Source organism: Pollachius pollachius (assembly GCF_949987615.1).
Source record: "Pollachius pollachius genome assembly, chromosome: 8".
Taxonomy (NCBI): domain Eukaryota; kingdom Metazoa; phylum Chordata; class Actinopteri; order Gadiformes; family Gadidae; genus Pollachius; species Pollachius pollachius.
The window spans coordinates 8,654,000-8,680,348 of record NC_136941.1 but is presented as its reverse complement, the minus strand read 5'-3'; the positions used below and the strand labels follow the sequence as shown (position 1 = coordinate 8,680,348).

Genomic DNA, 26,349 nt, shown 5'->3' with positions numbered 1-26,349 from the left:
AAACATCAACAGCAAAAAAACTTTTCTTGAAGCAGCCTTGCGAAATGTTTCTATGCAAATTTGCTTGAAATAACTGCTGTATGAAATCAGTAATCAAAAGAATCTACAATGAAGAAACAGCCAATGAGGCCCGGAGAATGCCTCTGGCGGCCATCTTTAAAAAGCCTCCGAAGTGATTTGCGTGTAGGCAGGGGGTGGTTTACAAAAAGAGAAATCGGTGTGTCTGATTTATTCCACTGCCGCTGCCGACTCCCCCACACTCGTTTGAAGACTTGAATCCTCCGTGCCAAGCCAAAAAAACACGCCGGCGAACCTGTGATCCCAATGCAACTCTGCGGCATCGTGCTGCGTTTGTTTGGCGGGGATGACAAAAAATATCACGGTTGATATATCAATTTAGCCTTTTTCGAATGGCAGCCGACAGCACCACAGTGTTTTTTATATGTTTTTTTTGTTTGTTTGTCGGAAAAGACTTTGAGGGTTTTTTTCTGGAAGTTGAAAATAAACCAAATTAATAACCAAATTGACTCGTTTCTGGGACAGTGTTAGCAGCAGAGTAAAAAAAAAGAAGCCTTTTTGAGGTACAGTGGAACAAAGAACGGCTATTTGGGCCAAGTTGCAACATATGTGGATAATAATTATGGCGTTCCTCTGCCTCTCTCTGAACACACAGCCTCAACTGCCTGTTATACACTCAACCTTTGTAATTGACTTTCTTTTGCATATCATTTGGGTGCAATAATTACACCAACCATTACCAGGAAGCTCTCATTGACACAATTCCGGATGCAAGAAGATATTTATTCTTCAGTGCCGTATATTCCACCAGTCTGGGCACTGTAATAAGCCACCTCCGCCTAAATAAAAAAAGTGTTACAGTTTTATGCATGCCTAACGTGCCATTAATTCTGAATTGGGCCAGCTGAGCCACAGTCAATTCAAAGAGGAAGTATCGGTGTCCGTCAGGCTGTTTTTTTGTTTCACTAGACGGAGAAGACTCCACTGTCAATACAGTATTGATCTGCCCGACCTTCGTTGACAGCCAATGGGATAACCGACAGCTCGCGCAGACTACAGCTCCTCATAGGCGATGAGCAGAAACAAGCCAGGCCAGTGGACCTCACAAACCCTGACATGTTGGTGTGCGCGTGCGTGTGCTTGTGCATGCGTGTGTGCGTGTGCGTGTGTGTGTGGGTGTGTGTGGGTATGGGTGTGGGTGTGGGTGTGCTACTTTGCACACTAACTTCGTAGACTAGAGGAAACAGCTTTTAATAATACAAAAACCCACAAACCCGCTAGGGCTCACACACCCATATATATATATATATATATATATATATATATATTATATGGGTGTGGTGTGTAACACACCAATCCAAACACACACACACACACACACACACACACACACACACACACATTCATATGCACACTTTACTTGCCGAGAAAGAATTCTGCCCCTCTTTGCAATTTTCCCCAACTGCTAACTTCATATTTTTGAACGCTGAAACACAGGATGAAGCTTTCCTATAGGCGGAGGAGAGGAGGGAGGAGGGGAAGAGGGGGAGAGGAGGGAGGGGTTCCTAGCAAAGTTCCACAGCTGCAGAGTCAGTGAAAAAAGAACCAGGCAAGAAAAATATAAGAAGAAAAAACCCTCAGTGTCTTCATAATCATGCTCACTGCAGCAGTATGTGGGGCTTTCCAAACGCTAAAGAATTACTAACAATTTAGATAAAATAACCAAAACTCAGCTGTTCCATACCTTTTAACATATAGTGGTTCACTCTGTTTTAACATAAACATGCACAGGAAGAAATGGCCATCACAAGCCCTCTTAAGTCTGGACTAAGCGTAGCACAAGAAAGAGCTTTCGCTGCAAATTCCAAAGATTCTTCACAAAAGTAGGCATCCGGCTAATAGAAAATGTATGATTTGCTTGGACGTTTGTGTGTGTGTGTGTGTGTGTGAATGTGTGTGTATGCATGTCTACGTGCTCAAGTGTTGTGTTGTTCAGATTTCACAAACGGAATGCCTCCAAGGACAGGAAGAGCCCCACTGTGTGGAAGCGCACCACTTCCTGTGTGTCTGGTCTACGGCATAGAGACTACACCCGACTTGGTCACATGACCTCCGTTCATATTTCTAAAGGGAAATGCTTTTTCCTCGCCCTCAGAAACTCACAGTAGGCGCAAAGTGCCAGGGTGGGTGATGCCACCGTCACAACCTCAAAGAACTTTTCTCAGTGTGCCAAGAGCACACCCCTTAAACACATACACTCTCTCTTTCTCTCCCACTGAGATGAATGAGGAAGAATTTGCTGACAAGCAGATGTTCTGTAACCAGGATTTCAGCATTAATCCTGAAAAGGCAAAAATCTCCCCTATATTATCCTTAAACAAATATAGTAAGGATGGAACGAAAGAATGAAAAAGAAAAAATATATATTTAAAAATAATTAATAATATATATATATATATATATATATTTTTTTTTTTTTATTATTATTATTTTTTTTACAGGACGTTTGCCTGAGAGGGGGGAGTCCACTTATTCTCAAATGCTCTCTGGGTAATCCAGGATGGATGGCAGGGTTGGTGGTAGCCAGATGTGTGTGTGTGTGTGTGTGTGTGTGTGTGTGTGTGTGTGTGTGTGTGTGTGTGTGTGTGTGTGTGTGTGTGTGTGTGTGTGTGGGTGTATACTGTGCAGGGGGGGGGGGGTTGCTCTTCAAAAATCTCTAAGACTGGCGATAGAAGTTGTGAGTTTTTACACTGTTTGCTTGAAAACAGACACAAACACTGCAAAAGATGGCTGAAAGCCATACAAATCGTCAAAAAAGTTCCTAGAGTATGTTAGTTTGGCACGAAGGCATAGCACATAGGTAACCACGAGTTTGTGTGTATGGGGGGTAGGGGGGGCGGCGAACTGAATGCCCCACTTTGTTGGGATCATATTATGTTTCCACAACAATACCCCCACCCCCCTCCAGCACTGCTTCATCGACCCCATTCATGTGTAACAGTTCATGCAAATGGCCGAGCTTGCCTTTCATGGTTTGGTGGCAGGGGTATTTCTGAGGTAATGGGATGTGGGAGGCCATTCTCTTGCTTCTCTCCTGCCCCACCTGTGCAATTTCAAACCTCCTGCCCGTTCAACCAGTGTAATAAATAGATTATGTGCTCACTCCTTGCTGCCAATGCGGGTTGTTGTTCAACGTTTCTCCCCGTTTGGTCGGAAAAACTGTCAGAAGAATTTCTGCCGGTTTCTGACTTTATACGACTCTTTTTTAGAAGATTGAAGATTGCAACACGTGTAATGGTGAATATTGTAGTGTACTGTACAACCCGACTGTACTTTATAGGGGGGGGGGGGGCGACGCTCCCAAACAGACGGGCTCAGCGACGCGGACTCTGCTGTAATGGCTTCCTCTTCCCAGACGGCCAGACACAACAAATTGGCATATCTCGCCCTGATAAGAAGGAGCTCGCCGCTGACTGAGTGGCTATGGGCTAGCCCTCTGGGAGAGACGTGCTAAGTGAAAAGCCATTACACACTGATGACGACCCCCCCCCCCCCCCCCCCCCCCCGTGGAAACGCATAGCATAGTTTACACACACGCTCATACACCGAGAAGCCGATAAGGAGAAGACACAAGGAACACTAGCAGGAAAACATACAGTATAATGGGACGCACAGAAAGTGTAATATAACTTATCAGAATCGATTTAAATGGATAAGTTTTGCTTTGACTGTGCGTGTGGCCCTTGTGTGTGTTTGTGGGTGGGTGGTGGTTTGGGTGGGTATGAAACTTTAAACCGGACAAGGAAAGGACTTTGCGTCCCCTCGCCCTGATTGAATGCCTATTCCATTATTTCCACACATATTTGAATAACATAATAGTCTGTATTAAAAGAGCCACGGCTTGTTGTTTCAGCACTTAATTCCCAATTTGTTGGTAAATTAGATTCTATTTATAGTAGAGGCCAATAAAATTCATCCCAAGAGGTGTTTAACAGGCAAATAATGGTTTTATTGACACAAGAGGCGTGTTGTTGTCGCTGTTGGATAATTAGCAACAGTACGTCAAGAAAAAAAAGTGACCAAACCCTTGGGCTATTATTGGCAGCTTCCTACATCTACCCTCAAGCACGGTCAACAACACTGAATGGATCGATCTGGTCACACTGACTGATCGATATCAGTGAGCTATACACTTCAGGGGAAACTTCTAAACAAGACTCACACCACGACCAACTCAAACCTTTGGATGATACAGTAAGGGAGATGCATGACAACCACAGGGTGGTTATACCGCTGTAATAGCCTAAAGACAAACTCACCCTTGACGCTTTCCTCTTGTACTTGTTTGCGAAGTCGAATTTTTCTTTAATCTCGTCCAATGTCTGTTCGAGGTGCGCCTTCTCCTCTTTGCCCGTGTAATCCTGGCCAAGGAGCAGGTAAGCCCTCCAGTTGGCCGAGTCGAAGCCCCAGTGGCAAGTCCTGTTTTCCAGCGACTTGTGACTGTGCACAACGAACTTGTGGGTCGGGTACATTAGTCTGCAGTCCAGGCACTGGATGCACGCTGCGTTGGGGCTGGTGTACAACTCTGGCACGAAAAGACCCTTGCACTTTCCGAAACACTCGTGGTACACTTTGAAGCTCTTCTCCGTGATCTCCAGCTCCAGCGGGGCGCCCGTGAACTCTTTCTTGCAGTGCGGCGGGTACGCGCCGCCGTAAATCAGGGCGTTGCACAGCCGCTCTGCGTCCGTCTTGGTGATGAGGCCACACGACGGAGCGGAGAATGGCAGGATCCCCATGACTTTGAGGATCTCGAGTTGGTCCGCCGTGCACCGCGAGCAGTAGATGTGAAGGTCGTCGCACACCGAGTTGATCTGCTGCAGGGAGAAGTCCCGCAGGACCGTGTTGAGGATCTGTGGCAGACACAGTCGCTTCTCCCCGCCGACCACAAAGCAAGAGATGGTCTCGGTCTCGAGCACCGTCTCGCACCTCTCGGTGGAGCGGTCCGAGGGGATGAACAGGGGTCCCGGCATCACGGGAGGGGGCGCCGACTGCATGGGCAGATGCAGGACGGGCTCGGGCTCTTTCCCCTCTTTTTTGAACAGCAGGTCATGTTGCCACCTGGCCGAGAACGCCGCAGGTCCGCCGAGTGAGCTCATAGAACTGAGATGGAACTGCTTCAGAGTTTGTTGCAGTCCCGGATGAGGCTGGAAGCTCTGGCGAGTTACCGTCTCCATGTTTTCTCCTCAACTTTGCAAATGGCAATTCTTCCCGTCGACTGGGAGTCGGTCAAATAGTAACGCAAACTCGATGAAATAGGTCCACGTTCCTCGTAAATCCGCGCTCTCCCAGAGTTTGTCGAGATTGCGAAACGCTTCATCAAACATCCACGGGAAAAAAAGTCCCAGACCGAAGAGTTTTCCTAAGCGTAGCCCCCCTTGGGTTAACACTAGGCGGACGGCGACACCGGCGAGTCTCTCCGTGCTGCTGAACGCTCCGCACTGTCCATTGCTGGTCTGGTTCGCTGTCCGCTCGCAAACTCCGTCGCGCTTTTAAGTTTCCAAAAAAAAGTAAGTAAGTAAACGAATCGTGTCCGCGTGTCTGTTGTCTACGACAATCGATTAAAAAAAGTCGTTAGCCTACTTAAAAACCCCTATTTTTGCTGTTGAGTATTCTACTGCAGCAGAGACTACACTCCGTCTGCCCCCGCAGTTCGCTATGCCTGTATGGAGATGAGAAGTCTATGAGCTAGTCTCGCTCTCTCTCCCCCGCCTCTCTCTCTCTCTCTCTCTCTAGTCCCCCGCCTCTCTCTCTCTCTCTCTCTCTCTCTCTCTCTCTCTCTCTCTCTCTCTCTCTCGTACACACACACACACACACACACACACACACACACACACACACACACACACACACACACACACACACACACACACACACACACACCACAGCCCTCCCTCTCTCTCCTCCTTGGTGTGTTTGTGTGTGTCTGGCTCAGTCATTGAATCCCAGCCAAGAATGTGACTGACTCCGCAGGCAGGCTCGGCTGTTCCAGGAACCAGCCGCCACTCCCCCTCCTCTCGGGTGTAGAGCAGCCAGCAGCCGTACGAGAGGGAGTGAGAAGGGGAAGGAAAGAGGGAGAGAGTGGAGAAGAAAAAGCGACCAGAGCTTATGTGAATCATTTGGTTCAAGGCTGTAAAAACCAAGAGGATGGGTGGGGTTTTTTGCGAGACGAGTCAAATTTAGCTTCAGAAGGGAAATGCAAATTGAACGACATGGCTGCGGTTTATTTTCTTCTGCTTTTCTCTGCTATATTGTTTTATTTTTATTTTGACGAACGGCACCAACTCACCGAATGTCAGATTACATAACAAGAGGAAAAGTAAAAAAAACCTTCATATCTTTAATGTCCAAAAAAAAACTTTTTTTTGATTTTAAACATTATTTTAAATTGTTTAAGATATTGGTTTATATATACGTTAGACATATGTATACGTTGGATAAGGCTAGTATTAGTAGGTTAGTTATATTTTAAAGTAGTTATCATAACCTATATTGAGTGATTCGTAATAGGATATGCTAATAGAACATGCTTTAATATAAACATGAGATCCGTTTCAGTACCTATTATGGCGCAAAGCAGTAACCTGTGATTTGTAGTAATACCGCATTTATTCTATCACCACACGTATATTCGAACTAGACGAAATGTTTTTACATCAGCCAACAAAGCAGTTGCCTATTCATAATACCGTTTATATGCTATGCATTGATTCTGCTTAATTAGTTATACTCTCACACATCTTCGGAATGTGTGTACCGTGTAGTTAAGGTCAGACTTCCAGAGCAACTTTAAGAATGGTTGTTTACTACTCCTATGGCGTCCCCTAGCCAGATGCGATTATAACTGCAGCTTAATAGGAAGGGCCTAATTTGGGAAGCTCTATGCGCTCATACTACTGCTACTGCAGCGGCAGCAGTACAATCAGTTTTACATTTATTAAGTTATTATCTGAACTCATCATTGAAGATTCATTGGCTTTTGCGTTTGTACACAATAAATAGAAATGACCACCGGTCAATGACTTAAAAACTCATATAACGCGTGTGTTTGTGTGTGTGTGTGTGTGTGCGTGTGTGTGTGTGTGTGTGCGTGCGTGCATGCGTGCGAGCGTGACCCTCTTGTCAACGTATCATATTCTCAAACCGATTATTGCAATATGGGTTTTGTGAATGGGTAAAGGTTATCATTATTGTGTTATTCTTCTGTGTTTCTAGATGATATCCCCTGCCTATTTTTCCCTGTGCATTTTGCGGGGCCCTTTCCATCCCAAATTGGACGAGGGCTCGGCTACTTTTTATTCCACATCATCTATCCTGCCCGTAGCCATGGTTACCGTGCACAACATGGGATCACAACTCCTCCTCGACGACATAACATCACTTTCCGAGGCCTAGGCGCCACCCCCCCCCCCCCCCCCCCCCCCCCCCACTGCAATAGAAGTCATCCAAGACCCAGTCTCTTTCGCTGCCGTTGTGTTTCTGTGCTTAAAGGACTCTGCGGTTGAGGGGAAAAAAGTGTTTTACCCTTGTTGGCGACTGAAGAACAAACCCTCTGGAATAGCAATCTAATCCGGGCACCATTCAAAAATTACTGGCCTCACCTTATTTCAAAGTGGCAGGTTTTCCCATAGCGGGTTTTAATCCCTCTCTCTTCTCTTCTTTTCCTTCGCTCAGTTCCAGCTTCTCCTTGTCTTTTCCATTGCATAATTGTAGCCGCTATCCGTTGGTCCCTCGCCTCTGTCCAAAAGCTTAGAAGACTTTACAGAGTGTAGTCCCACCAATAATATGACTTCAAGTTTCCACTTATTGTGTGTCCTTAACCCTATATAGCCTACCGACAGTAGAGTTGTGATGGAGCTAGCACTTGTGCATGATGTCACCTTAACGTTTTGTTGATGCACACCCAGGCCTATGTGAATTTGGAAAGAGGATATTTCATTATCCCAGGCAAGAGGGATATGAATGCGGCCAGGCCTGTGCTAGACCTTAAGAGGTCGTAAGAGGACAAACACACGTAGATACTACTACAATATTATAACCCATAAGCAGCTATAAAAAACCTTTGTGAAGTTTTATTAACTGGCACAAAACACCGTTTTTCCAATTCCGTTTTTCCAATTTACTTTTATTAACATTATACATCTTTATGCATGTTAGCAGATGGATTTTGGAAAGAAAACAAAGGTTTTTAATGAATGAATATTAATTAAACAAATCATAAAATGAATGCATTGATAATAACGGGTTTTTTTGCTCATTGAATATTTTTGGTTTGTTTATAAACAATAATATATATAAACAATAAGTTATACAGTACATGATATAATAGCATCAGCCGTAAAACACATTTATAAATTTGGATGATTAAATATGCATACAAATTGCCTTGTCGGCTGCGTGTTTCTTATTGGTTGTATTTTAGTGACATCACTGTACAAACAAGGAAGTCCTCGTCTCGTCCAGCGGTGGGATTTACCGCGAAGTTTAATACCAAATAAACCACACATGGCGGACAAATACCCTAAATCTAAACTGAAGAGAAAGAAATCCGCTGTGATCGAGCCTCAAGGGGACAGATACAAAAAAGATTCTTTGACGAAGTTTAGTATACCGTTCAATTCCCCTGATCTTCCCAAAGAAGTAAAGACTGACAGTAGCAAAGGAAATAGGGGGTAAGAAAATGTAGGGCTTATTGCTGTTTATTCAACATTAACGGGCTTATACTGGCTCTATAGGCTACATGTGATGGACACATTATATAAGGGATGTAAACAACAAATACAAGCATGTCAGCTGTTAATTGAATGCAATGTAGCGCTGTACATCATCAGTCGTTTTGGAAAGCTATAACGTATCGCCACAGAAATCTAAATTTCCACGATTTGCAGGACAGTGTCTCAAACCCTACCATGGTGGACTCGAAACGATCTGAATTCGTCAGAAAAGCTTTGGGCCAGCGCAATAGAGACAGTTCTCCCTTTCCTGGGTTCTGAGCACTGGGACCCCCTCCCAGAACCCTCCGCAGTGGTAAGATGGACTTGCCATCCATTTTTTTCCTCTGTCTCTCTCTAGCTATAGCACCTATGGCGAAGCCCTGAGGGCCATAATAAGCCAAACTTAAGCCAATTATTCTTTGCGGCACTTTTTTTGAATCAGTATGTTGTCATTGCCTCATTTCAAAATCCAATTTTGAATGACTATTCTCTTATCAATTGTTTCTAGACTTCAAGACAGAGCGAACGCCAGCGACCCACTCCCGCCGATGAAGTCCCCCCTTTCCCTGAACCCTCCAGACCCCCAGGATCCCCTCTCCGAAGTCCCCCACGACCCCTCCATATCCACTCCCCAGCGCAACCAATCGAACCCTCACCCCCCGCTAGTCCTCCAGTGACCCCTCCTCAGGGCGGAGGAGGTGGGCTCCAGGTCCCAGAGACCACAGCGGCCAGTCCCTCCTCCCTGGTGGTCTATTCACCACCAGGGAGGAGGGAGGACTCGAGACCAGCCCCGACCCCAAAGGAGGTCCCGGCAGGCAGAGAGTCGGTCCCTGAGAAGACACGGCGAGCGGGGGACTTCGCTGGAAGGCCGGTATTGCCGTTCCCGCTTTGGAGTGGGTCCACCGCCAGAGCTCGTGAGGCCCCCCCGGTGGTGCCCCCCTTTTCAGGGGAGCACCTGGCAGAGAGGGGGGAGAAGATGAGGCGGGTGCAGGAGGCCACGTTGGATGAGAGGGTGGAGGAGGCGGGACCATCTGGGGCTCAGCGACAGGGTGGCGGCAAGGGGGATGGACCAAAGGAGGCGGAGCTAGGAGAAGGAGGGAGAGAACGACTCCAGTGTTGCCCCATGTGTACGCTGGTGTTCCCAAGCAGGTAATGGAATACGCACCTGGAGCATCATCTGACATTGTGTCTGTTCAGTCATTTAGCAAAATCCATTTATCTATCATCATGTCCCTGAGCAGCAGGGAGTCAAACGCCCAAACCCAAAACCAACCAAAATTATTTTGAATTATGACATGAAGATGGGAAAAACATGTATGGCTAGAACACACTACTAAGTGCTCCCCGAAATTGTGAGAAAATTTGAAGATTTTGCTGATTGACTATTGCTAAGCAAATGACGGCGATTGCGGATTTGACAGTTGTCAAAGGGATACTTGTCATATCCCTTTGTCCACTTTAGTTTGATTGCGGTTTTTGGAAGGGATAATTCACCGGTTTCTCGACATTTGTGGGGACATGATCCCAGTGCCCTTCTTAAAACTACACCAATGCAAGATATATCCCTAATGGATGTTTCCAATATAAGAGACAGTCAAATTAAAATGGTTTGATTACCTAGACCGGTATCGTCCTTTTTAACTGTAAACTGTGTCCTGGTTATGGGTCGAGAAACACATGCTGAGCTATCAAACTAAGGAACATCTTTTGAAATCCTGTTTCGGAAGATTTTCTTTGTATTTTTTTGAGACTTGAGTTGAGTTCTCTTTATAGATGGGTTTATTCTCTAAACAGAGAAAAAAGTCACAGATGCCTTCACTGCACCCTTGGCCGTTTCATATAAGTGCTGGTAGATTAGTACATGCTGTAACGTAGCAGGGTGTATTCAGATCGCTGTGTTCAGCACATTTTAAAACGCTCTCAAAAGAGCAGGAGGACCCCTCATGTTTTCCTCCCCCCACTGTGTGTTTGTGTGTGTGTGTGTGTGTGTGTGTGTGTGTGTGTGTGTGTGTGTGTGTGTGTGTGTGTGTGTGTGTGTGTGTGTGTGTGTGTGTGTGTGTGTGCACATGCCTGCGTCCTACCTCCACCAACCAGTAGTGTGTGTTTTCCACCAGTAATTCCCTTGACATGAGTGTGTGTCTGCCAAGGCTAGTTTCGGCGGTCACTTCATGGATGTGTGTGTGCGTGCTAGCTAGTTGTGTGTGAGTGTGGGCATGCGCTAGCTCCACTAGTAATGTCCTGGCTGTCTCCCTGTGACTCCCCAGGTTCAGCCAGATGGACTGTGACAGCCACCTGGCCCAGTGTCTGTCCGAGATGAACGTCGACATGGCCTGGTGAGAGTGGCTATTGGAGGGGGTGGGGGGTTGGCCCTGGCCCTCCCCCAACCAATAAGGTTGGCCCTGGAACTCTTCCAACCAATCAGGTACAATCTTCCCATCACTGCCACATTCTGCAGGAATTACGGACATCCCCAGGGCACACTGGGTATGTCCTTACCTAGTGTCAAAAGACATTTTCTTTAACATTGTTTAATAGATTGGTGGAGAATATCAACTGTCTCGACAAGCAACCGATGTTAACTGTTTGTCACTACCTAGAGTTCTTACATTTAAACACGATGTATAGGCTACACGTTATTGTGTTTTGTCTGAGGTTGATCTATCCTAGTTCATTCCGTTGTTGTCTTTTTGCATTGTTGTTAATATGTCTAGCGTGCTAATGCGCTTGCACGCTACAGTCGCCACGACACTAGGTTTCTAGGGCATTGCTAGGGTGTCCTGGGTCGTTGCTATGGTGTTCTGGGTCGTTTACATGGGTTCTGTATCACCCAGTCTATGCTCTATTGTGCAGAAGGCGAGAAATGCAAATCCCATATGTGTGTCAATTTGAAATCAATTTAGCGTCGGAAATAGAAGTTAATTCTCCCAGCCTAGCTTTGTGGCAATACAACCAACTTGAACTTGAACCTTGACTCGGTTACCGTTAGGAATTTGCTTTGTTAGGTGTTGATAAATCTACCAAAAATCTGTCAGATAAGACATAAGAACAATGCCTTAACATAAGCCACAGAAGAACAACATAAGTAAGTATAATCCAGTTGGATGTGGGAAGACTTGGGAATCAGCTCATTACTTTCCCACTAAGGTGATCCTGAATACATTAGCCAGTATGCACTCAAGTCAGTTGTTGATATTTTTGGGGTTATTCTGCTTTATACATTTTGTATAGATTACTTTGACTAAGAGAAGGGAGTGATGCTCTCAAGAGAAGAGACAGGCTGAGATGGCTCCTTTTTTAAACTTGGTCCTTCAAAAGCTTCTTGTACTTTGTTCAAGCCTGATAGTGGGCAGCACTGCTAATACATTTGCTTAGAAAAGCAAAGTCCTTTTTTTCTTAATGTTCTTTTTAATTAATTGTAAAATAAGGGACATTTTTGGTTACTCTTATCCAAATCAGTTAATTTAACGAGTACACCTTATCGATGAAAAATTTGAGGAAGAAAAACTGCTAAACAAACCTGGAACTGAGTTGGTAGCTGAGTGTCTAGTGTGTTCGAATCCCAGTAGACTGGTTGTCAGTTAGATGCTAAATTCCCTAATTTACTTTAAAGTTATTATTATTAAGGAAATGTACTGGACTTTCTTTTTGTGCCCCTCATTTAAATACAAACTTGTTGTTTGTAAGTAAACCTACATATTAAGTAAACTTTCATTTTTAAGTACACATCTGATTTACAGAGCTGTTTTTAACAACACCAAATATTTTATGTTTTTCCACCTCCCTACACAACTCTACCCCAAAATGAATCACTAATCGTTGACTTAATTAGTTGGATTTCTGTGCTTATTTCTTTTAACTTTTGTCACAAATTTACAAACATATGTACACACATAAGTGCACACACACACACACACACATTAATTAGAACTGCTGCAGTACACAAAAAACGGATGCTGTTCACAGAAAAAAACGGTATTTGTTTTATAATTACAGATATTTACAGAGATGCATAATCAAAGCAGAATAAAGAACATACAGCCAGCAAATGTTAGAACGAAATAAATCATCATGGAGCACATTTTTGTTTAATGAAATGTCCCCCCCCCCCCCCCCCCCCAGTATTACATTATTTTAAAATGGCGTCCACTGGGTTGTCAGATGAGGACTCTCAGGTTGTCTTATTGGTCCCTTGAGTAAATCAATGCAAACGGGTCTTCTGTTTCACAATTAGACAAAACAAAAGCGTTTGACGGGAATTGACAATGAAAAAAAAGGAGTGCGAAAGAGATCAACTCAAGATTTTTGAATTTATATACTTTTTCAGCCTTGCTGCCGAGGACTGTGTGTATGTGCGTGAGTGCCTGAACGTTTTCTTGTGGTTTGTGGCTAATCAGTGATAGCACCTTATCTTACACAACCCACACACAGGCTTAAGATAGCCCCTTGGGCTACTACAGAAGCCTTTGACTCAGGACCAGTTTATTAATCCTATTACATCACTATCAAATTAGCACGGGTCAAACGTGATCAAATGGTGCACTAAACGCTGGGTTGAATATTTTAAAAAGGGCAAAAATGAATGCATTTGATGAGGGTGGGAGCCATTGTTAAGCCCTGTGCGGCGTTATCAGTGCACTTGATGGCGTGAAACATTGAGATGACAAAGAAGTGCTAGGGAGGTTTCGTCATATCCTTATGTCCTTAAAGAGCAACTACACGCCAAGACCACAGTAGGGAGTTTGCCGCCACCTAGTGGTGAATCCTGTCGAGGTCAAAAACGTGCTTGGTTTGTCTCGGTACTTTGTGATGTAGTAACCCATCAAAAAAAGAAATACGTACGCTATTAAAAACTCAATCATTTGCTTAAATCACAGAGTACCCTTGGTGTACTATGGCTTGTGCCAGTGGCACTCTGTACAGTACATACATCAAATGTAAAACGGGAGTAAGCTTGGGAACCACTAGCTTATCGTAGTCAATCAACTTATCTAAATATGTGTCTCAAGCAAGACAAAAACACTTTTTGTTCATCAAACCATTCGACAGTACTAAAGTGTGCCCTGATGGATTTTGGCAGCAAATTCACAAATGTGGTCATTTGTTCAATCGCCAACGTCTCTCCAACGTGGTAGTGGGGGGTTGTAGGGTCCTGATACCCGCAGTACCACCCTCCTCTGGTATCACCCCAAGCACACGTGCGGATGAATGCACCCTCGTCACAGAGTAATACACGCCAGTAACAAGAGCGTCCGTGACTCATGTTTTGAGCAGGATATGGGAGGCTGAAACCTCTTTTAAGAAATGGCATTTGGGATTTGGCATTTAGATACCCATTTGCGCGCAAAACGTCCACCTGCCAAGCATCATGGTACCCACCACGTTCTCGTCACTCTGGTGGTCACGGCTGTTGGTCGAGGGACCAAACACCGAAACCAAACCTCATGAACAGCCTTGTGTCCGGTGACGCATGCCATCACAACAACTGTTGCTTCTGAACGTTAGCTATGGTTACCTGATCCAAAGCATCGATTGCACAAGCCAAGCTGTTCTCATGTTGTTTTTTTTTACCATTTAGTCATTCAGACTAAATGGACTAAACTACGTTGCTTTTCCAGAAGCAACTCAGTTGTTTGAAACCCACTGTTTGACTGGACCATCGTACTCTTTCCGGTTTACTTCTAAAGTTTGGTTATTTCTTACAAACAAGACCAGACCTCGATCTTGCAAGTCGAGAAAAACTCATTGTTGGGGTAACAGGTCCTCCACAGGTCCTAACAATCCATCGTTCTAGTAACTGTAAGTCCCAGAGACCCTGGGTGCTCTGTCCATGGTTCTTGTCGTGACATTTAATTTGTAGTATTAAGTAGTATACTTTGTAAGCATTACTCTCTCTGCCCATCGTGACCAAAACCCATTATATTATACAGTTGTGCTAGAATTTTTCCAGACTTACGTGAGCTAACAAACTGAAGTCACTTAGATTCTGGACCTCAAATCAACATTATAAGTGGTGATTTTATCATGTTTGTTTTTTAGACCAGCTAATGTGATACTAGCTAACGACCTATACAGCGATTAGGGTTAATCAGAGAGATGGCGCATACTGTAATTGGATCTTCGAGGCACTTCTTAAATAAAATGTCTTCCACTTGTTTTTAACAATATTATTCTTTTTATGTAAAGATGATGCTGATTTGGAGAAAAACAAAACAATAAAAACGATCATGGATGAAAATGTGCCACTTGCATCAATAGAAAGGCAACCATTTTAGATTCACTACCTACATTATTATACACAATAACTTATCAGGTTGGTTTTTTCCTTTGTCATTGTACATTCTTTTTACGTTAAAGTCCTCGCCCCTTAAAAGGGACGAAAAAAAAACCGATTTTCCAAAAGTGAAGTGAAATAAATAAAAGTGCACATTAATGTTCAGCTTCTGACATACAACTGTCATTTTTTCCGTCGCTAGGCGGGTTGTTTGCGACGATGACTACAACAGCGCCTTGAATTCCACACGAACTTTCAACGCGGCCGGGCGTGTCGACATTCGGTCCGGCAGCGAAAAATAAAAAAACAAACAGACTAAAATGACAAGAGTTCTGAGTGTGTGTATTTGTGTGTGTGTGTGCGGGCTGGGGGGGGGGGGGGGGGGGGCCATGTCCTCGTAGACCCGTCCTCTAGCGTTTTTTGTGTTTCCACTGCGCTATGTCACCAAACAGAGTATGGCACCCCCTACCAGTGGAGTGCAGTACTGCTATGACTGAGCTCCGGGGGCCCTCCGTATGGCTCCAGTATCAGAGATGAGAGGGGTGTTGTGTGTGTGGTGGGAGGGTGGGGGGGGTTCGATTCCCCTGCTCCACAGTATTTGAGAGAGAGAAAGTTGGCGAGTGAGTCAGTTTTGGCCGGGCGAGGCAGCTTGGACAGACAGTAGGTGGGCGAAGCATGACATGTCCCTCCCTCTCTCTCGCTCTCTCTCTCTCTCTCTCTCTTAGTGCTCTCTCTGTGTCTCTCGGTCCCTCTCGCTCAGTGCTGTCCTCATACCGACTCTTCAGTGGAGAGCAGCAGGGGGTTGATGTATTCGAAGCCCTCAAACTCCGACTGGTCTATTCTCTTGATGACGTCCCTGCAAGACACACAGGAGGGGGAATAAGTCACTGCGACATGGATACTGTTAGTCATTCCCTCATTCACTTTGTGTTGGGATTCTGATGTGTGTGTGTGTGTGTGTGTGTTGCATGCGTGGGTGTGCTCGCTAGAGGAAGCCTCGAGACTTTGAGATGTATAACACTCGTCAGTACGAAGGTGATGTTTGTCTAGAATTAAAGGCCTCTTTCACAGGGTTACCACATAACTATTCCCAGTATATTAAAGTACATTTATACAAAAAGGACATTTTGTTAGCATAGGCTGATGCTAAACAACCAACAAAACTGTACAAACGTGTAAAGAGCAATGTATAGACACAAAAACAATGCATAAGTTAAGGTGCAGCCCAATGTGGAATCAAAGTATATCGTTGTGCTGTGTGACAAAGGCACAGCTGCTAGCCTAGCATGTTACCTAGCTGTCGCCCTTGGCGGGCTAGCCACCTATGGCAGGGTACAGTTTAACACGGGAAACCAGACTCATTTACTGGTTCAGCCATGGTGACCTTCCCTAATTCCCCTGGACTGGAATAAACCTTGTCATCATGTGATGAAACCTTGTGACTGTACCTTGTTGTTATATTCACTCATCGTTTGTTCGTTCATTTACGGTCATACAGTTTTTCCACAAAACCGAGAACCTTGAATCAGCCCCAATCCCAGTGGTGGGCTAATAGCAAATTACATCATTCCACTAGTGCTCCTGTTTGGCTAATCTGTACCCAGGCAGTTCCGGACTCAGTGTTCGCTGAATCTCTCTTATCTCACGAGGGGCGTTCTCCGCCCGGGAAAACGGGGAGATGGAGAGCAAACAAAGAGAAGGAGGGAATCACACACACCCCTACTCCCCTGTGTGTGTGTGTGTGTGTGTGCGCACACACACACACACACACACACACACACACACACACACACACACACTTGTGCCCACGCAAACATACACACACACTCACAGCTTAGATGAATCATGGGTAAAAGGACGGAACGCTGTGAACTGCTCTCTGATTGGCCGAGGGAAAATAAATGCTTTTCCTTGGCGACCCTGCTGCAGCCTCCAGTGTAGCAACAGGCTCTTTCCTAATCTCCAATGGGTTTGTGTGTGTGCGTCAGGGTGTGTACGTGTTTGTGTGTGTGTGTGCGTGATTGTATGTGTGCATGTGTGTGTCTGTAAATGTATTTATATGTGTGTTAGTGTACGTGTGTGAGTGTGTGTCTAAAAATGTATGCGTGTGTGTGTGTGTTTGTTTGCATGGGGTGTATATATGTGTGTGTGTGTGTGTATTGATGCATGTGTGTATGTGTACGTGTGTAGCAGTGGGAGGCGATGGAGCCGGTGCCCAGAACAGCAAGTCACTTTGGCTACGAGGGTCTTGGATAGCATTCTCTCTCTCTCTCTGGGCACGCTGCTTTCTACCTCCCCTGTGTCCCAGTCGAGTGGGGTCTCCAACCTCTGGGCCAAGGACAACGCTGAGCCCCCCAGCACATAAAGGGGCCAGTGTTCTCCCAGTGTGTCGGTCTGTGTTCCAGGGTCTGACCGGCGGACAGAACTCCTATATTGTTCTTCTGAGTAACAGCGGCCGTGTTCACCGGCCTGTTGTGCGAGCCCCATGTCGGAACTTCCAGAGCAGAGAGAGACAAGAAGAAGGTTTGTTTGTTTCGTGCGTCTTGGCAGTCAGCCGCGAGGGGCTGGAGCCGAATGAGGGAATACAGGAGAAAAAGGAAAAAAGGGAAAGAAAAAGATTGAACGAGCAAGGGAAAGGCTTGGGGGGCGACCAAAACAAACACAAAATGTCTTCCTGGTTTATTTTTTTTTCTTCTTCTGCATTTATTTATTTTCCCCCCACGAGTTTGAAAGCATTAGCAGATGCTTTGTGAGAAGCAAGGGATTAGTACAGAGGAGGAGGAAGGAGAATGAGGAGGATACATGAGGAGGAGAATGATGAGGATAGGGGGAGGAAGAGGAGGAGAGGCGGTAGAGGTGACAGAGGACTAGAAGGATGGGGAAGAGGAGGAGGCGGCTATGGAGGAGGTGGAAGAAGGATTAGAATGAGGAGGAGAAAGAGGAGTCAGAGAGGAACGAGGATGATAATTCGGAGGGGGAGGAGGAGGAGGAGGAAGAGATAGTCAAAACGAAGATGAGGAGGAGTAGTACAGGTGGAGGGTGAGGAAGAGGAGGAATTGACTAGAGGAAGGGCGTAGGAAGAGTCGGGGGGGGGGGGGGGAGGATGGAAGCGCTCACGCTTATGTTTTTCAGTCCGCTGAAAGTGACAGCCGTTGTTATTCCTAGTTTTCCACCATGTTGTTCCTCCTGGGTTCAGGAGTGGTTTATTGGAGCAGATGAACTCAGAGCCCCAGAGTGGGACCTCTCTCTCAGGTCAGAGCCCTGCAGGTTGAGCGGCGGGCGGTCCGGGGAGTTATTGGTTTTGGACCGAGCCGAGAAGCAGAGATTAGAGAACACAACATCCTAGCCCGGGCCTTCACTCCGACCATGATGAAGATGAGGGAGATGACAACGACGATGATGATGATGATGATGAAGTCAGGATGCTGGCACATGTCCTAACTCCAACCGCTTTGTCCCTTCCTCCCCTCTCTCTCCCTCCCTCCTTCCCTCCCTCCTTCTGTACCTCTCTCTCTACCTCCACCCCCGCCTCTACCTCGATCCCTTCCTCCCTCTCTCCCACCCCCTCCTCCCTCCCTCCTCCCACCCTCCCTTCCTTTTGTCCTCTGCCAAAAGCCATCAAACGAGCCGGTGAGTGGGGGGCGGGGGAGGGGCGGGAGGAGCTCAGAGGGGGGTCTGCGTCGGCAGGCTTCGAGTGGCTTCTTTCACGGTGCCCTCCTCTCCTCTCGGAGCTGTAATGGGTGACATCAGCCCACTCTCCAGTGGAGGGGAGGCCAGAGAAAGGAGGGAAAGAAAACAGAACTAGGGCGGAGAGAGCGAGACGGGACAGGTCACCAAGTGGCCTTTTGATGTGCACGCACATTTGATGCCAGTGTGTTCTTCTCTCCCCCAACCTCCCCAACACCTCCCTCGCTCTCAACCCCAAAATATATGAGAATGAAATTTCGTTTTTTTTGCACAACGTTGTCTAGTTAGAGTGTGGTTACACTGAGAGATTGGAGGGAAGGAATTCCTTATTCCAAGCATATAATCGTGCTATAAGAATGATTTAAACATGCGTAATAATGTGTTAAAATAGAGCGAGTCGGTAGATTCTGACCACATGGTTTGGGAAGGACGAATGGTAGCAGAAACCAGGGCAGCCGCAGTACCTCCAATTGAAGCATAGGTGGTGCTGTTCTTCTGTTTTAAATGTAGCATTAGGCTACTCTTTAACCATCTGCCCATGACCACTTTAAGGCTTGGAATAATTTTGTCAAAATAGATCCATCTATAAAAGCCAAACGTCAGCAAACACCGACATATGAAAACATCATCCGTCTTTAGTGCTTGGCTTCTAATTTTCGACAGCACCAAAAAAAAAAAAAGCCTCCAGTTTAATTTTGACTTTCTTTTGAAAATCATTGGTTGACACAACGGAATCAAATGACAACACCGTGGAACAAAAAGTATTTGCTGGAACGATAGACAAGCGGGAGTTGAATAAATAACAGTTTCACATGGCCCAGTGAGCTGCACTGGGCCAGAACTGGAAAAGGTCCTCAGAGCTGGGAGGCTGGGGGGAATAAAGAACAGTTCTGTTTCTACTGCGCCACCTGCAGTTCAAACCCTCAAACGGGCCGCCCTCGTTGGTTATTAACCAGATACAGGTCTGCTAATAGGTCCGTTAGCTCTGTTCTCCTTTAAACTGTTTAGTTTGTTTCTTTTCGTGGAATTGTATATGCTTTAATAATGTTCTTAAATATGGGAAAGTTCTAAACAAAGGACCTTTATGAACTACAGTTTCACTCCTCGCTCACGGATCAATGGGGGGGACTTACTGGTCGTCGGGCGTGAGCTGGACCGGCTCGTTGGTGAACTGGGTGTCAAAGTTCTCCAGTCCGTAGTCGTCTGTGATCTGAGGCTTGAACGGGGGAGTCACCTGTTTTTTCTCCAGCTGAGGGGGGAGAGAGCACATTTATTAAATGCTTATGAATCTGGGAAGCTTTTCAGCAGCAGATAGTTAGGGCCCTCATTAGGGCCCTAGTCTCAGGGAAGACGAATGGACTGCAGGGTTTCTGTAGTTCGTGCTCAGGAATTCACGAGCCTAAGGTGTCAAAGGTGGCTTCATTCTAAGAAGGCTCACAAATCCGATTTTCAATGAAATCGGGTCGCATCATATTTGTTTTTGACCAATCAATAACAGTACCTAATATACTCATCCTGGGGTCCACTAATAACATTAAACGAAAATCAAAACATACAATGTATAAACATGAGACAATTGTGCATTGAAATGATTAACTAAAATGAATGAATGTTTCTTAAACTTGTTGAAGATGGTGTGGGTTAGAATGTGCTATTGATAATAATGGTATATATATATACATGGTATAAAGTTCAGGGTTTCTATAAATCCCATAGTAGCTGTCACAACTTTCCCCTTACTCTGCCTTTTCCTCGTTCTGTGTCTCTCTATCATTACCCCTTGTTTCATCTCTGCCTCTCTATCGCCACTCTTTCCTCACCTTCACTCCCCTGCTGTCACTCTCTCGCCCATCACTTTTCACCTGCGGCACCCTCCAATACCCCTCTCTCTCTCTCTTTCTCTCTCACTCTCTTCTGTGTGTGTTTATCTCTTGTGTTGCCAATACTTTCATCTTTTCTCATGTAACTCTTCAATGGCTTCTCTTGCCCTCCCTCTCCCTCTCTCTCTCTTATCGCTATCACACCTCTCTGATGTGGCACTGGGCAGGGCGAGCACTGTTTGTTGGTAATGAAGCCTCTCTCTCTCTCTCTCTCTCTCTCGTACAGGAAGTGGCCTGGGGGCCAGAGGGGAACATAAAAGGGTTGAGGGGAGTGGGACCCCGGGTTTCAGCGGGAGGCCAGGGGTCCTGAGATCACAGCACCTGTCAGACCCATTGAGTGTGGTGTGTGGGTGTGTGTCCCTGTGTGTGTCCTTGCGTGTGTGTGTTTGTGTGCATGCGTATGTGCGTGTCTGTTTGTGCCTGTACATGTGAGAGAGTGTGTGTGTGTGTGTGTGTGTGTGTGTGTGTGTGTGTGTTTGTTTTGGGGTTTAGAAGGACAGATTTCAAGACATTTCAAAGAGCTACGAGGACCCTCCGGTATAGGAGGACAGTTGGCTGTCCTCATAAAAATAAACCTTATTAAACCTTTTCTCAGCATGTTTTAATACCCAAAAAGTGGTTTTCTCAAAAGTCCTTATGTACCAAAAATCTGACATATTTTGTATATTTGTGTGTCCGCCACTGCCCCTATCGGTGGTCGTGGTCCCTGCATGCTGCGACACACAAGCGCGGGAAATTATACACAACGCGGGAGATTATACACAACGCGCGAAATTAGACGCTAACTCAACACTGCACATGCTCATTTTGATATTTGGCTGGATAGAAGAGAGCTACTACGTCTCTGATTACCAGATTCATTTGCTGGGAGTTCTGGAAATGCACGTTGTGGAGAGCAGGTAAGAAATGGTAAATGGAAATGGTTTGGTAAGATTAACACTATTGTATTTATTATTTATTTATTATTTATTAACTCCCGCGTGAGGAAAGTATAGCCAGAGGTTATGGCTTGGCAAGCTTAATGTCCAGCGCTAGGGTTGTGCCCAGGGGCGATTCTAGGGTCAGAGCTTTAGAGGTGCTGAGCACTCAATGAGCCCCACTGCCACACCACCCACCCTTTTTTCACACAAAAACAAAAAATATTTCTATTGAAAAATAACTTCATAATTTTAACATTGGTTCAACTAACTCAAAAGATTTTTTTCTTTTTTTGGAGCCCTTTCCAGAAGTATGTAAGTATGTTTTGGACATTATTTAACAATTTCAAAGACGAACAAATATAATTTTTAGAATAACATTTCTTACTCCCAAGTTTTAGGGGTGCTGAGCCCCTTTTTAGGGGTGCTTCAGCACCCCTAAAAATGGGCTAGCCTCGCCCCTGGTTGTGCCGCTGGACAATGTCATCGTCCATCGTGATGGCTGACCGACATCACGATGGACGGCCACCATCATGATGCCCCCCCCGCCATCAGACACACACTCATCCTCCTAGTCTCTTATTTTATATAAGCTAAAAACGTTGCAGGGATTGCTCTGTAAATTAATGCTTGGACAGCGTTGACTACGGAGGCGTGTGCCTACGGGCCCGAGACCGTTCACTTTCTTACTGACTGGGTTGTGCAGAGTGCGATCCTGTAGACCCGCTCAATGCCAGAGAGGCACACTGCGGAAAACATGTTCGGCTAACATTTTTCGTTTCCAAATATTTATTTAAAAACGAAAATATCTTTTTTAGTGCGTGTGTGTTAAATTAAATGTTTTTATATCTTAAACAAATTCCGTTGCATTATAGGAGGCGCGCAGCATGAATATCCTAACTAAAAAAAGTTAGTCGGCCAACGCAGACACATTGTCATTTAGTATCTGAGCATACTGTTTGAATATCCATGGTATTAGTGAGATGAAAAGTGGTGAAGTTGTGTTGTTGTTTACATTTTTGTTTTTTTTGTTAGTAACTTCCATCATGCCACGGAGAACTCCCTTTCAGGATGCCACTAATCACATCCTTGCAGGAAGAGACAAGAATTCAATGTTCGAAATCAAATATATTAATCCAGTTAAAGGTGAGTGGTTTTCAGTCTATGACTATTAATTGTACAAACATCAATATAAATTAAAGTTGTTAATAGTATTTAAATAATATCTTAGTTAATAGTTTCTACATAATCCTCTGTCTACATCATTTTGAGTGTCATACACTTAAGGGTTTGAGTGAAATGGACACTGTACCAGTTGATGCCTGTTCATCTTTGCATATTGCTGTTCATTTTTTTAGGTGCACTGTGTCAGCGGTCAAAGTGGCACTTCTTCTGCAAAAGAGGGGATTGGAGAAGTTGGTGGCCAGCACCAGGAGGTGTCATCCCCTGTGTTCTCAGCAGACCTTGCCAGTGGTCAGTTACAGTTTTGAGTAAATGTTGTTAACTTCTGGCAATGCATGTCATGCCTGCCATGGGGTTGCAGCATGAAAAATGTGGCGATATCAGGCCATTTTTCTATGTCTTGATGGACATTTTGAGTAGAATATCATCTGTCAGGGATGTGAGTTGAGTATGTTATGCCTATATGTGGTTTTATGACTTGAGGAAAGTCGAGCACTGAATCTCCCTGTGTTCTCTTGTACAGAGACCGAATCAAGATCAGGGTGTCAATCATCCAGAGCTGCGCCAAATGACTCTGCTTGTGAGGTGAGTTTGAATTTACCTGTGTTTTGAAATTGACCAATGGTTAGAAGTACTGTGATGTTCCATGGAACACAATTTTCAGTGTTTTAGTAAACATCTTGCAGCTACAGTGGAAATGTCCTCTATTCAGTATGGATGGTTTTACTAACCATGGTGTCCCCCCAACACTGTTTTTTTTCTGAGTGTGCCATACACTGGGAGTTCAATAATGGAAATGTCTTCTATTCAGTATGGATGGTTTTACTAACCATGGTGTCCTCACAAAACAGTTTTTTTTCTGAGTGTGCCATACACTGGGAGTTCAATAATGGAAATGTCTTCTATTCAGTATGGATGGTTTTACTAACCATGGTGTCCTCACAACACAGTTTTTTTTCTGAGTGTGCCATACACTGGGAGTTCAATAATGCAAGACTTAGAGTTTGATCAAGGATGTCATTAAAAGTCCAAAGGACAGTGTCCTTGCATACCATGAGGTTGTCTGTGTTACAAACTGTCCTCACATAACATGAATATTCCCCTGTCTCACATACAGATATAGAAACTACAGCACTTACTTGTAAAGTGGCTAGTTAAGGAATAGCGTTTTTTTCTCTTTAATACACATTCTTCCTTGTGGCATCAATGTGTACCTATATGGTGCATTGTCAGCTGTTTCCTGCGGCTTGATGCTGAAATTTGTTATGCAGTGACATGCCTCCCTTATCCAAAATGATTGCTAAATCTTGTTAAATATTCTGTCTTTGCACATACTGTATGGAGTATTCCCATCTGTACCAGTTGATGCCTGTTCATCTTTGCATATTGCTGTTCATTTTTTTAGGTGCACTGTGTCAGCGGTCAAAGTGGCACTTCTTCTGCAAAAGAGGGGATTGGAGAAGTTGGTGGCCAGCACCAGGAGGTGTCATCCCCTGTGTTCTCAGCAGACCTTGCCAGTGGTCAGTTACAGTTTTGAGTAAATGTTGTTAACTTCTGGCAATGCATGTCATGCCTGCCATGGGGTTGCAGCATGAAAAATGTGGCGATATCAGGCCATTTTTCTATGTCTTGATGGACATTTTGAGTAGAATATCATCTGTCAGGGATGTGAGTTGAGTATGTTATGCCTATATGTGGTTTTATGACTTGAGGAAAGTCGAGCACTGAATCTCCCTGTGTTCTCTTGTACAGAGACCGAATCAAGATCAGGGTGTCAATCATCCAGAGCTGCGCCAAATGACTCTGCTTGTGAGGTGAGTTTGAATTTACCTGTGTTTTGAAATTGACCAATGGTTAGAAGTACTGTGATGTTCCATGGAACACAATTTTCAGTGTTTTAGTAAACATCTTGCAGCTACAGTGGAAATGTCCTCTATTCAGTATGGATGGTTTTACTAACCATGGTGTCCCCCCAACACTGTTTTTTTTCTGAGTGTGCCATACACTGGGAGTTCAATAATGGAAATGTCTTCTATTCAGTATGGATGGTTTTACTAACCATGGTGTCCTCACAACACAGTTTTTTTTCTGAGTGTGCCATACACTGGGAGTTCAATAATGGAAATGTCTTCTATTCAGTATGGATGGTTTTACTAACCATGGTGTCCTCACAACACAGTTTTTTTTCTGAGTGTGCCATACACTGGGAGTTCAGTAATGGAAATGTCTTCTATTCAGTATGGATGGTTTTACTAACCATGGTGTCCTCACAACACAGTTTTTTTTCTGAGTGTGCCATACACTGGGAGTTCAATAATGCAAGACTTTGAGTTTGATCAAGAATGTCATTCAAGGTCCAAATGACAGTGTCCTTGCATACCTTGAGTTTGTCTGTGTTACAAACATGTGCACAGATTTTTCCAGGGGTTTTCCAGATATTCCAGGGTTAATCAACGATTGTTTTTTTTTTGTCTTTTGTTGTTTTTAGACAATGAAGAAATGTTGGCTTCTGGCACTTTTGGATCGCCTCATCTCTCTGAGACTGCAGCTCAAGGTATAATCTCAATGATGGACCCAACATTTACCGAACATATCGTAATGAGCTGGGATCTGTGGGTTCATTAGAGTGTATTAAAAGTGTTTTAGTCAGGAATTTTCCAGTAGTACGATGGTTAGAAACTTTGTTACAAGCTTACCTTTTTGTCATCTCTCTTCATTGTGACACATATGCTTTGTGGTTAGTATTTTGATGTGTTCAGTAGTTTGCATGATCATTTTAAAACAACAGGGAAGACTTGGCCTGTGTAAAATGTATATAATTTCCTAGTAAAATTATTACTCAAGGTATGGTTGCACACTCAGGCTCTCCTGACTTCACCCGCTTCAACAACTTTGCCATGAGCATAGTTATTATAATATAGAATTGGCTGTCTGCTTGTCATGTGCATGGTGGTAGAATATATTACAGTTTTACATGTATCCCCTCTATGCCCATGATGTTTGATTGGTAGGCAGACAGGCTCTTTAAGCCCATACATTTATACTGTGCAATGTTTTTTTAGATGACCAGGGGAACTCTGCCTGTGTAACTTCTGGTTCACCTGATCTCCCTGACTCAGTTACTCAAGGTATTATTTAAATGCGGTCACTAGGCACACTTGCCAATGTGCAGTCAACACTTACATTATGTTTGGTTAGACATATGTAAGGGATAATGTATAGAACACCAGTCATTATGGGGAATATGAGCCCAGACAGGGCGACACGAAGCGGAGGGGTCTAGCTTCGTCCTGAAAGGGCTCATATTCCCCATTGATTGGTAGGCAGACAGGCTCTTTAAGCCCATACATTTATACTGTGCAATGTTTTTTTAGATGACATGGGGAACTCTGCCTGTGTAACTTCTGGTTCACCTCATCTCCCTAACTCAGTTACTCAAGGTATTATTTAAATGTGGTCACTAGGCGCACTAGGCACACTTGCTAATGTACAGTCAACACACAAATCATATAAAGAAGCTGGGTCTATTTTGTTTTTAACAAGCAGTGTAATGAAATGTCATGTTAATGAAAACAATCCAACTTCATTTTTAGCAGATCTAGTCAATTTATTACCACACATAT

General features: G+C 44.6%; 2 protein-coding genes and 1 long non-coding RNA gene across 4 annotated transcripts in view; 1 reads left to right on the top strand and 2 right to left on the bottom strand.

Annotated features, from left to right (window-relative positions):
- The window catches only part of LOC307079369 (ski oncogene-like), a 62,612-nt gene extending 56,885 nt beyond the window's left edge, over positions 1–5,727 (bottom strand). The window contains exon 1 of the mRNA XM_079741671.1: positions 4,338–5,727. Coding sequence (XP_079597797.1) covers positions 4,338–5,252 — 915 coding nt within the window. The 5' untranslated portion in view covers positions 5,253–5,727. The remainder of the gene's footprint in view (positions 1–4,337) is intronic.
- Positions 5,728–8,574: 2,847 nt separating this feature from the next.
- On the top strand, positions 8,575–9,512 carry LOC307078819. Its single transcript, XR_013812011.1, has 3 exons — positions 8,575–8,747; positions 8,964–9,102; positions 9,298–9,512. It is a non-coding gene; the product is annotated as an uncharacterized lncRNA (long non-coding RNA).
- A 5,961-nt stretch (positions 9,513–15,473) lies between these two features.
- Positions 15,474–26,349, bottom strand: part of LOC307078823 (protein kinase C zeta type-like) — a 48,129-nt gene continuing 37,253 nt past the window's right edge. For both annotated transcript variants that reach the window (XM_079740819.1, XM_079740818.1), the window contains exons 14-15: positions 19,881–19,996; positions 15,474–15,916 (exon numbers count right to left, since the gene is read on the bottom strand). In XM_079740819.1, the coding sequence (XP_079596945.1) occupies positions 15,829–15,916; positions 19,881–19,996 (204 nt within the window). In that variant the 3' untranslated portion in view covers positions 15,474–15,828. The remainder of the gene's footprint in view (positions 15,917–19,880; positions 19,997–26,349) is intronic.